This window comes from Bufo bufo, chromosome 1 (assembly GCF_905171765.1).
Source record: "Bufo bufo chromosome 1, aBufBuf1.1, whole genome shotgun sequence".
Classification (NCBI taxonomy): domain Eukaryota; kingdom Metazoa; phylum Chordata; class Amphibia; order Anura; family Bufonidae; genus Bufo; species Bufo bufo.
The window spans coordinates 772,346,532-772,359,008 of record NC_053389.1 but is presented as its reverse complement, the minus strand read 5'-3'; the positions used below and the strand labels follow the sequence as shown (position 1 = coordinate 772,359,008).

Genomic DNA, 12,477 nt, shown 5'->3' with positions numbered 1-12,477 from the left:
AGAAGGAAAGGAGATGACAAAGTGAAACCAAAACAAAGAACATCATGCAAGAGGTACAGAATAATGTCTGCCAGACCTTCTCAGAGAGCTGGCGGTGACAGTACCCCTCCCTCTACGGGTGGACTCCGGACACTCAGAGCCCACCTTCTCAGGATGGGACCTATGGAAAGCTCTGATGAGACGAGTGGCCTTAATGTCCGCCACTGGGAGCCACATCCTCTCCTCAGGACCATAACCCTCCCAATGAACGAGGTACTGGAGAGAACCGCGGATAATGCGAGAATCCACAATCCTAGAGACCTGAAATTCAAGATTACCATCAACAACAATCGGAGGAGGAGGCAAAGAGGAGGGTACAGTGGGTTGGACATAAGATTTTAATAGGGACCTGTGAAAAGCATTATGGATCTTCCAAGTCTGAGGAAGATCAAGACAGAAGGCAACGGGATTGATGACGGACAAGATCTTGTAAGGCCCAATAAACATAGGACCCAACTTCCAGGAGGGAACCTTCAGTTTGTAGACAACCACACCAGATCACCCACATTCAGGCCCGGACCAGGCACACGTCTCTTATCCGCCACACGCTTATATCTCTCACTCATCCTCTTCAGATTACCCTGAATCTTTTGCCAAATAAATGACAAAGACGAGGAAAATCTCTCCTCATCAGGTAAACCAGAAGACCCCTCTCCAGAGAATGTCCCAAACTGCGGATGAAACCCATATGCACCAAAAAATGGTGACTTATCAGAGGACTTCTGGCGACGGTTATTTAAAGCAAACTCAGCAAGGGACAAAAAAGAACACCAATCCTCCTGATTCTCTGCCACAAAACAGCGCAGATATGTCTCCAGATTCTGATTGACGCGTTCGGTCTGACCATTCGACTGCGGGTGAAAAGCAGAAGAGAACGGCAACCGAACCCCCAAGCGAGAACAGAAGGCCTTCCTGAATCTGGAAACAAATTGCGTGCCCCTATCAGAAACGATGTCTGAAGGAATGCCATGCAATTTGACAATGTGATCAACAAATGCTTGCGCCAGCGTCTTAGCATTGGGTAACCCAGGAAAGGGAATAAAATGCGTCATTTTGCTAAAACGGTCCACTACTACCAGAATCACAGTCTTCCCCGAGGAATGAGGGAGGTCCGTAATGAAGTCCATGGAGAGATGCGTCCAAGGACGGGAAGGAATGGGTAACGGGAGGAGAGAACCCGATGGCCGTGAATGAGGGACCTTGGCACGAGCGCAGGTCTCGCAGGCTGCCACAAAATCCTCAACAGTCTTCTGAAGAGCCGGCCACCAGAATCTCCGAGCAATGAGATCCACTGTGGCTCTACTCCCCGGGTGCCCAGCAAGGACAGTATCGTGGTGCTCCTTAAAAACCTTGTGTCATAAAGCGAAAGGCACAAACAACCTACCAGGAGGACAAAGATCAGGAGCCTCTGCCTGGGCTGCCTGAATCTCTGCCTCCAAATCAGGATAAAGAGCAGAGATGACCACCCCTTCAGCTAAAATGGGACCCGGGTCTTCAAAGTTCCCCCCTCCCGGAAAATAACGTGACAGGGCATCAGCCTTCACATTTTTAACCCCAGGGCTGAACATGACAACAAAATTAAACCTAGAAAAGAATAAAGACCATCTGGCCTGTCTCGGGTTCAGACGCTTGGCTGATTCCAAGTAGGCCAGATTCTTATGGTCGGTAAACACGGTAATAGGGTGTCTGGCTCCCTCTAGCCAATGGCGCCATTCCTCAAAAGCCAACTTGATGGCCAACAACTCCCTATCTCCCACATCGTAATTTCTCTCTGCGGAGGAGAGTTTCCTTGAGAAAAAAGGCACCCGGTCGCCATTTGGCAGGAGGGGGACCCTGAGATAAGACCGCACCCACACCCACCTCAGAAGCGTCCACCTCAACAATGAAAGATAGAGAGACATCAGGTTGTACCAAAATGGGAGCGGAAGCAAAACTCTCTTTGATACTAGAAAAGGCCTTAAGCGCATCTACCGACCAGGAGGAAAAATCTGCCCCCTTTTTAGTCATATCAGTGAGTGGCTTAACAACAGAGGAATAATTCAAAATTAACTTTCTGTAATAATTGGCAAAACCCAAAAACCGCATAAGCGCCTTCTGATTCTCAGGAAGCTCCCAATCAAGCACATCGCGGACCTTCTCAGGGTCCATGCGAAAACCAGAAGCGGAGAGAAGAAAACCAAGAAATTGAATCTCCGGAACCGCAAACACACATTTTTCCAGTTTAGCGTACAATTTATTCTCCCACAGAATGAGCAAGACCTGACGTAGGTGGTCTCTATGAGTTTTGAAATCAGGAGAAAAAATCTAAATGTCATCTAGATACACCAGTACAAATTTCCCCATTAAATTATAAAAAATGCTGTTCACAAAATGTTGGAAGACGGCCGGAGCATTCATTAAACCAAAGGGCATAACCAAATTCTCGAAATGACCCTCAGGGGTATTGAAGGCCATCTTCCATTCGTCCCCTTCCCTGACCCTGACTAGGTTGTATGCCCCTCTTAAATCCAACTTAGAAAAAACTTTAGCCCCAACAATATGGTTAAACAGGTCCGGGATCAGAGGAAGCGGATATGGGTCACGAATTGTGATACAGTTCAACTCCCTGAAATCCAGACAAGGTCTTAAAGAACCATCTTTTTTCTTAACAAAAAAAAAAACAGCGGCAACAGGTGACTTCGAGGGTCCGATGTGTCCCTTTCTCAGGCTCTCAGAGATATAAGTACGCATAGCGACTCTTTCAGGTTGGGAGAGATTGTATAAACGTGATTTTGGCAGCTTGGCGCCTGGGATGAGATTAATAGGGCAATCGTACTCCCGGTGAGGGGGCAGCTCCTGAACACCACTCTCGGAAAAAACATCCGAAAATTCAGAGAGAAAAGATGGTACAGTCTAGGTAGAAACCTCTGAAAGAGACGCCGTGAGGCAATTCTCTCTGCAAAAGTCACTCTAACCATTTATTTGCCTTGCTTGCCAATCAATGGTGGGGTTATGTTTAGTGAGCCAGGGTAGCCCCAACACTAGAGGAGTAGGTAATCCGCTTAGGACGAAACATGACATATCCTCAACATGAGCATCACCCACAGTCAAACGGATATTGTGAACTATGCCCTTTAACGATTTTTGAGAAAGTGGAGCTGAATCGATAGCAAAAACAGGTATATCCTTTTCTAAAGTGCATACCTGGAAACCATGTGTTATAGCAAATTGATTATCAATGAGATTGACAGCTGCTTCACTATCTACAAAAATCTCACAAACAATGTTCTTGCTTTGTCCTACCCTGGCAGGTAGGACAAAACGGGAACTAAAAGCAAACGGCAAACCTTCAATTTCAGCATCAACCTTGCCAATAGTAGCAAATGGAAAGTTTTTAGAGGTTTTTTTTTTCTTTTTGTTTCTTTATTACCCTCAGAAAACTCCCTGAATCTCCTAGAGGGGCAAACATTAGCCAAATGATTTATACCCCCACAACAGAAACAAACCCTCCTCTGAGAGCTGAATCCTCTACTGTCAGAGGCAAGCAAACCCAGCTGCATGGCCTCCTGCTCAGAGGGGATTGAGAGAGACTGAGGCCCCTGCGCACTGAATGAGACCGCCCCACTGTCCTTGGACTGAATATGACAGGAAGGAGTGGTCTCTCCTCTCTCTCTAAGACGCCTGTCAATACGAACAGCTAGAGACATGGCAGACTCCAACGAGGCAGGTCTCTCATGAGAAGCAAATGCATCTTTCAATCCCTCCGAAAGACCATGGCAAAATTGACTTTGGAGTGCAGCATCGTTCCAACCAGTATCAGCTGCCCATCTCCGAAATTCAGAACAATATATCTCTGCGGACTGTTTACCCTGGCATAAAAGACTCAGTTTAGATTCAGCCAGAGCATTACGATCCGGGTCATCATATATCTGCCCCAGGGATACAAAACATTCATCCACCGATCGGAGGGGCCGTGCCCCCACCGGCAGCAAAAAGGCCCAAGACTGAGCGTTATCCCTGAGCAGCGAGATGATGATCCCCACTCTCTGCTCCTCATCACCAGAGGAATGGGGAAGTAGGCGAAAATGGAGTTTGCAAGCCTCTCTAAAGTGAACAAAATTCTCACTACCCCCGGAGAACGTATCCGGAAGCGAGATCTTAAGGCTCGGAACAAACTATGAACGCAAGCAGAACCGGTCACCTGAAACTGAGACACAGTTTTACGGAAATCTGCTACCTCCAGTGAAAGACCCTGCATGCGGTCAATCAAGGCTGAAACCGGATCCATGCTTAAGACGGTAATGGCGGTTTATAATGTCACGGATGATGTTGCAGATAGCTGGAATTTATGGATAAACATCCGACTGGCTTGATCCCAAACTAAGGAGCATAAAGGTGACCCCTATAAAACCCTAAGAGCTCATCCTGACTGCTAAGCACATACAAGGGTCTCAGAGGTAGACGATTGCATGCCCTCGTACCTAGACTGTGTGACACCTGAAAACCCTATAATAGTGAGGGGACACGACCACCGGCTCCCTGCACTTAATACGGAGGGAGTCAGGGTCACCTAGAATCAAGCCAGCAAGGAAACACAATACATGAAAGGACTTATCTGAACAAGCAGCAGCAGAAGACTCCAGCAGTGAAAACTTCAATCCAGGAAGTAGTATAAACCGCAAAGTGAGGCAGTATGGGAGGCAATATAAAGGGAGGCAATTAGTGTAAATAGGTGACAGCTGGGAGAAGGAAAGGAGATGACAAAGTGAAACCAAAACAAAGAACATCATGCAAGAGGTACAGAAGAACGTCTGCCAGACCTTCTCAGACAGCTGGCGGTGACAAATCATGACTGGAAGGTGGGCACCAAGGACTGGAGTTGAGGAACATTGCTGTAGAGGATAGTGTTCCACGATTGATTTCCTTCTAATAGCCAAAGAAAAGAGTATACGCACAGAGCAACCCCCTTCCCAAAAACACTTCTCGCGACCATCTATCCAATGGCAACCCCTCCATTCTAATGGGTGCCACAAAATACCAAGTTTCACCTGTGGTGGAATATGTGGCCATCTGCAGCTCACTTAGAGATACCACTGGATCACTGTTGGGTCTTCATGTAGAAATGGGGTGGTCCAAACGACACATTCATTTTAAAGATGGGTGCAGGCATTAGGATAATAAAGGCTACTTACAAGGTGTGAGCTGAGGAGCATGGTTAACATGCACATCTTTATGCAGGCTTTTCTATCACCTTCCATATCCATGGAGCCTTCAGTGTCCAGCAGAAATACAGCGACCTGCAGGGATAAGGAATTACCATAATTTGTTTTTAAAAAGTAAAATACCAAATATCCCAGTGATATTCACCACTTAGAATTGTAGCTGAACACCACTCCTCTACACAATCTCCAGTAGGCATCAGAAGCTTCTGCACTCATTGGCATGGCTAGAGCTAAGAGCAAGATTAGCTGACCATACGCAGAATAAGGCACATCACTTACCTTCTGTCCATTTCGCTCCAAGATGAAAGGTTTACTCCATATCCAAATCCCATAAGTAACTCTGTCTGTTCCAGGCTTCCAAGGAAAACCCTTCAATATCTCGTCTTCTGCTCCAAGATCAAATTCCTTAGCTGTCTCCTACAAAGAAAAATAAGAATAAATGTATGAATCAGGAAGGTATATTTATATGTTGTCATACAATCCAATATGATCCATGCACATAATACACTAAAGCCTCATTGCATAAGTATGTAATGGAGCCTTAGCATTACCACTCCCCACCAATGTGACTGTACCGTATGGTGCTATAACGATGTTCACCTTTTTCTCAGTTTTATCTGTATGTGCGCCAATTTATTGAACGTATGTCTGCAATATTATCTCCCACCACTAGATGCCTCTGTAATACCGCAGACATGAACAGATATATGAAGGGCTGAAAAGCAGGAAGCCAGACAAGGTGTGGCTAAGCCACATAGTAAGCAGAGTGGATCAAAGAACTACTGTAGGCTGGAGGCATGGAGGGTTTGCGAAAGGGGGAAGCCCAGGGGAGCCTGCTGTGTGAAGCCCAGGGCAGCTGCGAAAAGACGAAAAGACGTGATATAATTTCAATGCAGTCATTGAAATTATGCCTTGTCTGGCTTCCTGCTTTTCAGCCCTTCATATATCTGTTCATGTCTGCGGTATTACAGAGGCATCTAGTGGTGGGAGATAATATTGCAGACATACGTTCAATAAATTGGCTCTGAGTACCTTACAGCAATGTTCACCAAGTCCACATGGTTGTTTTCGGTTACTTTGCCCAATGGCTAAAGGTCTCTATAGACGGGACAATTGAGCAAGTCATTGTAAGGATGGAAGCGTTCCTTCCCAGCAATCACCTGCTCATCAGTGGAGGAGACCACTCCATTTACATGCGGCGATCTCCTCCACATTATGGAGAGCAGTGATCGCTAATGCCATTGCTCATCCTCATACAAACTCGTTGTTTGCTGGCAGAAGAACGTGTTTAGATGGCCTGATCTGCTGCTGGCAAACAACGATTCAGGTGCCTGCATAAACGCCCGTTCATCGGGTAATCGGTGGCACATTTACACAGTCAGATAATCACTATGAATGCTCATTATCTATTATCTGGCAGATTCTTGTGTAAAGGACCCTTAACTTTACAGAAAAAACTGTTTTTTTTCCTCTGGCACACTGTATGCAAATTGACCTTTTGAAGTCAAGGGGGCAGCGGACCAAAAACTCCAAGTCAAGCTTGATGCTGCTCCCTACTTCCTCTTCAGTCTTGAAGGACCCCTAAGATCCAGCACATGTGCATTCATCTGGAGTTTTTGGCACCTGGACAGGGAGCCCAGCTGCTGTGTACTTGGCTTAAGAAGCTCACTGCGCAGGTGCCGAAAACACTTAACTAGTGACAGGTTCAATTTACAGGCAGTGAGACCTGCTGATGAGAGTGGACGTCTGGGCCTAGTCAGCCAGTGGGCTAAAGCAGAGGCAAGGACTGACTGAAGCCCGAGGTGGTGTGGAGCCCATGTAACTGCCATGGGAGATGATGACAGAGATAGAGTTAGGACTTGGAGAGCCATAGAAGTTGGTGAGTCCAAAAGAGACCGATATGTCTACTTGGAAGCCAGTGGCTGCTTATTGTGAACAGAGCATTATAGTAACCCCTAGAGAAGTTCAGCTCATAATAAGCAATGGTTGATCCCACAGCCTGGTCAAAGTTCCAAGCACTAGGGAGTGCATTGGGTTTCAATGAAGCAAAGGAAATGCATCTACAGTAATCGAATCAGTGAGAAACTTTATCACAAACCATTCTCTGTAGTGAACCGTCCTACTACAAGTACTAACGATCCAACGCCTAGAGACATAAACAGTTAACAAACTTCCTAAATCCAATTTTGAATACTTTGAGGGGTGTAGTTTTCGGCATAATTTATGGAGGGATAGGTCTCTCAAAGCCACTTCAGAACTGAATTGGTCCCTAGAAAAATAGGATTTGGAAATTTTCTTGAAAATTTGTAAAATTGCAGCTAAACAACCTTTTTAATACCTTTTAATGTCTAAAAAAAATAAAAGTATGATTTAAAAATGATGCCAACATAATGTGGATATATAGTAAATATTAATTATTAACTGTTTTGTGATCTATCACTATCTGAAAAGTAGAGGAATTCAAATTTAGAAAATTGCTAATTTTGTTACATTTTCATTAAACTTTGCATGTTTTGTATAAACAAAAACAAAATACATCGATCCAAATTTACCATTAAAAACTCTCAGAATCTATTGGATAAGTAAAAGCATTGCAAAGTCAGATTTGAAAAATGGGGCTGCATCCTCGATGCTTTAAGCCAGGGATCAGCAACCTTCGGCACTCCAGCTGTTGCGAAACTACAATTCCCAGCATGCTCCATTCATTTCTATGAGAAGAGCAGAGGAAGTATGCATGCTGGGAGTTGTAGTTTCACAACAGCTGCAGCGCCGGAGGTTGCCTACCCCTGCTCTAAGCCTAGGCCATCAATATTGTTGTCCCAAAATATATTGTAAATATTCATAGATACATCTTAGATTTTTTTTTTTTTTTTTTTAACGTTGCAAAAACACCCACCTTTTTGTACTATTTGAAGAGCAATTTTGTAGTATTCTAAATTTGAAGAAAAATGTTCTCTGAGGCATAACTTGAATCTCCTGGACCCTAATATGAAATCTGTAACAGGGTGCCACCTACCATGTGCCATTTATAATAGTGGTGTCTTCTTATGTGGCAGAGAGGCCTTCGAGTCCTATCAGGAACTAGGGCGACACTAGGGCCCATTTGCAACTGTGATCTCTGCTCTATCTATAGTGAAGGTAGATATCTGGAGATATATTTGCGTAGAAACTTCCACCAGAACAATCTCAGGTCCTCTCACCTGGCTTTGGAGGGCTTTAATGAGGTAATTCATTAGAAAGGATTTTCCTCTCCGTCTCTCTCCGATCACACTTATCACGTAGACGGGGTATTCTTCAATCCTTCGACCCAGGAAACAGCTATACAGGACCCTCTCTTGTAGAACCAGCAGACCACTCTCATCAACACTTACTAGCTGCAGGGGCTGAAGAAATAAGGAGGATGTTAGTTTTCATAACTTATGATTTGGCTGCAAAAAGAGAAAAAGAAAAACCTAAACAAATATGCAAAAGGAATCAGAGAGCTCTCCTCCAGCAGGAAGAAAACTGTCTCTTGGGTGCCACCTTCAGGTAACTACCCTGTAGGACAATACCGAGTCTCCTCTTATTTAAAGAGAATGTATTGCCACAAAATGATATCTTGTCTAATTCAAGTTGTTATAGTAAACATATTTTTAATTTGTTAAACCTATTAGTTTCTGGTAATGTTTATTCTAATTGTCAGTGTCATTATCTTACTCACACAACCAGGATAATTACCGGTCAATTACTTGTCATAATACGGTACCCAATAAATTCACTATATTCATGAACCTTAAAACTTAACTTTTAAATAAATATCCACATTAAGATACGCCCATTGCATAATACTCAATTCTTAAAAACATGCATGCATAGAGTGACCACGCATAGACAGAATGATGTAAAGTACAAAAAAGAGTATCCAGGTGTCTTGAGAGCGAAATATTCATTGAAGTTTGGAATACAAATTCAGAGGGAGACAGATACGGGGTCTCTTCCCCTAGGTATCCCTGTACCTTACTCCAAATTCCAACTCTCTCTGAGTATCCCTGGTTGACCCTTTTATATGCGGCGATGACTGCCCAGCTTCGTCAGGGGAAGCACAAAACAGGGCTACACTCATATCATTTCAAAAGCTCAACCCGACGCGTTTCAACGGCCCATAGCCAAATCATCAGGGGACTGATATATCCAAAAACAATAATAGCCAAATACTCAATAGCCCTGGTCACCTGTGGGCTTATAAATCAACAGATAGGAGGTAAAAAAAGAGCGGTGATCATTCACTGTCATGATCAATACTTAGCTCTCCATGTGCTGATGTCCATGGCCAGGCTCACATCCCGTCCTGTGTGTGGCAGTGCAGTGACAGAGTGAATGTCCGTACGTGCGCAGTGTGAGGGTAAGGAGAAAAGACAGTCAGAACTCCTTACCCCTGAGGGCGCACGCGCGGTGTCCATGAGTCAGCGCTCCCTGTAATTTTAGCTTACTTGTGCCGTGGTAGTGCACTTGCGCTGAGGCGTACACCCCTGGAAGTTGAGGCGCACACCCCACGGAAGTCACGAGGAGTAAGGTATTTTCACGAAGTAAGGATTTTTGTTAGAACAGGTGTTCTAACAAAAATCTAATTATTAACAAAAAATTATTAAAAAGACAAATTATTAACCCGCCCCCTAATACTATGTGAGCGGTCACATGGTTGGTCACTTGAGAGAACACATGACCTAACTAGTCATGTGACCGGCAAAGGTTTACAGAGGAGGCGCACCCGCATTGCCCGCACACGTGCCCCATAGATAGAAGAGGAGACGGCGCATACAGACGGCACAGACACGTCACCATAGTGATGTACTCAGGGGGCGGAGGAGGGGGAGGGAATGAATGGGCCAACCCCCCCCACCCAAAATTCCACGCTCCATAGATAGTTGCCATAGTACACCTAGTACTGGTTTAAAAAATTGCGCAATTTAGACTGATAGTTATAGCGCAATAAGGATATTTAAACAGCAGGTTACCAATCAATAAACTGATAAGGTATATACAGTGAAGCTCAACATAAATCAAATATTTTGTCACGGGGCCCCAGGGACAAAGGTAAGAGGGACAAAGGTTGAAAATGATAACGTTACTTGCAGAGGGATTTCAAATTAAATGTAGCAGCCAAATAATAACTGCTCATTTAAGCCCTTAGGTTGGACCGTTTTTAATTCAAATATCCACCACATCTCCCTGGGCAATATCCTCTTCTCCCAGTCCCCTCCTCTTTTAAGAGGGGGAACCAACTCTATTGCCATAAATTTCATTTTTGAGTAGTCGCCATCATGACTCAATTCAATATGCTTGGCCAGGGGGGTATCCCTCCCATGCCTCATGTCACCCAGGTGTTCACCAATCCGTCTCCGGAATTCACGAGTAGTTTTGCCCACATATTCCAGGCCACACTGGCAGGTTGCCTTGTAAATAACTCCCTTTGAGCGACAATTAAGAAAACGCCTGATAGTATACATTTTTCCAGTCACATTATTTGTGAATTCACGGCCCTGGGTGACAAGCGGGCATGCAATGCAACCGCTACAATGAACACAACCACACACAGGCTGGAGCCACATTCCTGTTCTGTCTGTTGCTTCACTAAAGTGGCTATGAACAAGACAATCGCGCAGACTTCGGCCTCTCCGGTAGGTGATCTGAGGGGTCTGTGAGATCACTTTTTTTTATGTCTGGATCAAGTTGTAAAGTTCCCCAATATTTCGATATCACCTTCCTCACCTCCTTCGCTGCACCATCAAATGTGGCTATCAAACGGATGGGATTGGTTGCATTCTGCTCTTTTTTGGGGTGAAGGAGCTCCGTTTGATTGCTCGCATGGGCTCACTGATATGCTGTCTTAAGGGTGGATTCAGGATATCCTTTTTCACGCAACCGTTCACAAAGGTCCCCTGCCTGTTTGTAATCGCTCAAAGTAGAGCAATGCCTCCTCATCCTCAAATATTGCCCAGTCGGGATACCCCTTTTTAGGGGCAAAGGATGGTGGCTATCCCAACTCCCTAAAAATATTTGAGGATGCCGAGGAATTGCTCTACTTTGAGCGTTTACAAACAACAGGCAGGGGACCTTCGCGAAAGGTTCTGTGAAAAAGGATATCCTGAATCCACCCTTAAAGGGTTTCTACCACCTCGTTTTGAGAAATTTAGCTGTCAGACACTAGCGATCCGCTAGTGTCTGCTCTACCAAACAATGCTATTATAATAGCTTTTTGTGCAGCCGTTTCCATAAAAACTAACTTTTATCGATATGCTAATGAGCCTCTCTGTGCTATGCGGGCCTCTTTTCAGCACCTAGAGGCTCGGTCTACCTTCACAAAATGCCGCCCAGCGCGTCCCTCCAGCCCGCCCATCTCCTCTGTAATGCGATCCTCCCTCTGAGTCAGCGGACTAATTCTCGCGCATGCGCCTTGCGCGTCTGTCTTCGGCGCAGGCGCAGTTAATGTCTGACCATGGAGATGTCTGTGCAGAAAGCGGTCAGACATTAACTGCGCCGAAGACAGACGCGCACGGCGCATGCGCGAGAATTAGTCCGCTGACTCAGAGGGAGGATCGCATTCCAGAGGAGATGGGCGGGCTGGAGGGACACGCTGGGCGGCATTTTGTGAAGGTAGACCGAGCCTCTAGGTGCTGAAAAGACGCCCGCATAGCACCTAGAGGCTCATTAGCATATCGATAAAAGTTCGTTTTTTATGGAAACGGCTGCACAAAAAGCTATTATAATAGCATTGTTTGGTAGAGCAGACACTAGCGGATCGCTAGTGTTTGACAGCTAAATTTCTCAAAACGAGGTGGTAGAAACCCTTTAAGAGAGCATATCAGAGAGCCCGTGCCAGCAATTGAACGGAGCTCCTTCACCCCAAAAAAGAGCATGGGCCATTGTCTAGAGACCAATCACAGCCAGCTGTCTAAACCAATCACAGCCAGCTGCTCACACAGCAAGAGTTTTCACCAATCACAGCCAGCCTCACAAACAGGCTGTGTGTGAGGCTGGCTGTGATTGGTGAAAACTCTCGCTGTGTGAGCAGCTGGCTGTTATTGGTCTAGACTTCTGCCCAGTAACAACAGTTTAACCCTATGCTTTCTGTTGTTTCTGCTGTGTCACTGAGCTTACCTTACATTACAAAATACATCTTAAAGGCATATTTTCTTTTATTGCTTCTGTGAACACAAAATATAACAGTTATATGACATCCAAAACATGATGTCACAGT

At 45.1% G+C, this 12,477-nt stretch overlaps 1 protein-coding gene across 3 annotated transcripts in view; it reads right to left on the bottom strand.

Moving 5' to 3' along the window:
• LOC120986318 (RING finger protein 112-like) overlaps positions 1–12,477 on the bottom strand; it is a 248,188-nt gene that overhangs the window by 220,749 nt on the left and 14,962 nt on the right. For all 3 annotated transcript variants that reach the window (XR_005775668.1, XM_040414828.1, XM_040414831.1), the window contains exons 3-5: positions 8,441–8,623; positions 5,520–5,657; positions 5,211–5,315 (exon numbers count right to left, since the gene is read on the bottom strand). Coding sequence is in view for 2 of the 3 variants with exons in the window: in XM_040414828.1 (XP_040270762.1) it covers positions 5,211–5,315; positions 5,520–5,657; positions 8,441–8,623 (426 nt within the window). In the remaining variant the exon portion in view is untranslated. The remainder of the gene's footprint in view (positions 1–5,210; positions 5,316–5,519; positions 5,658–8,440; positions 8,624–12,477) is intronic.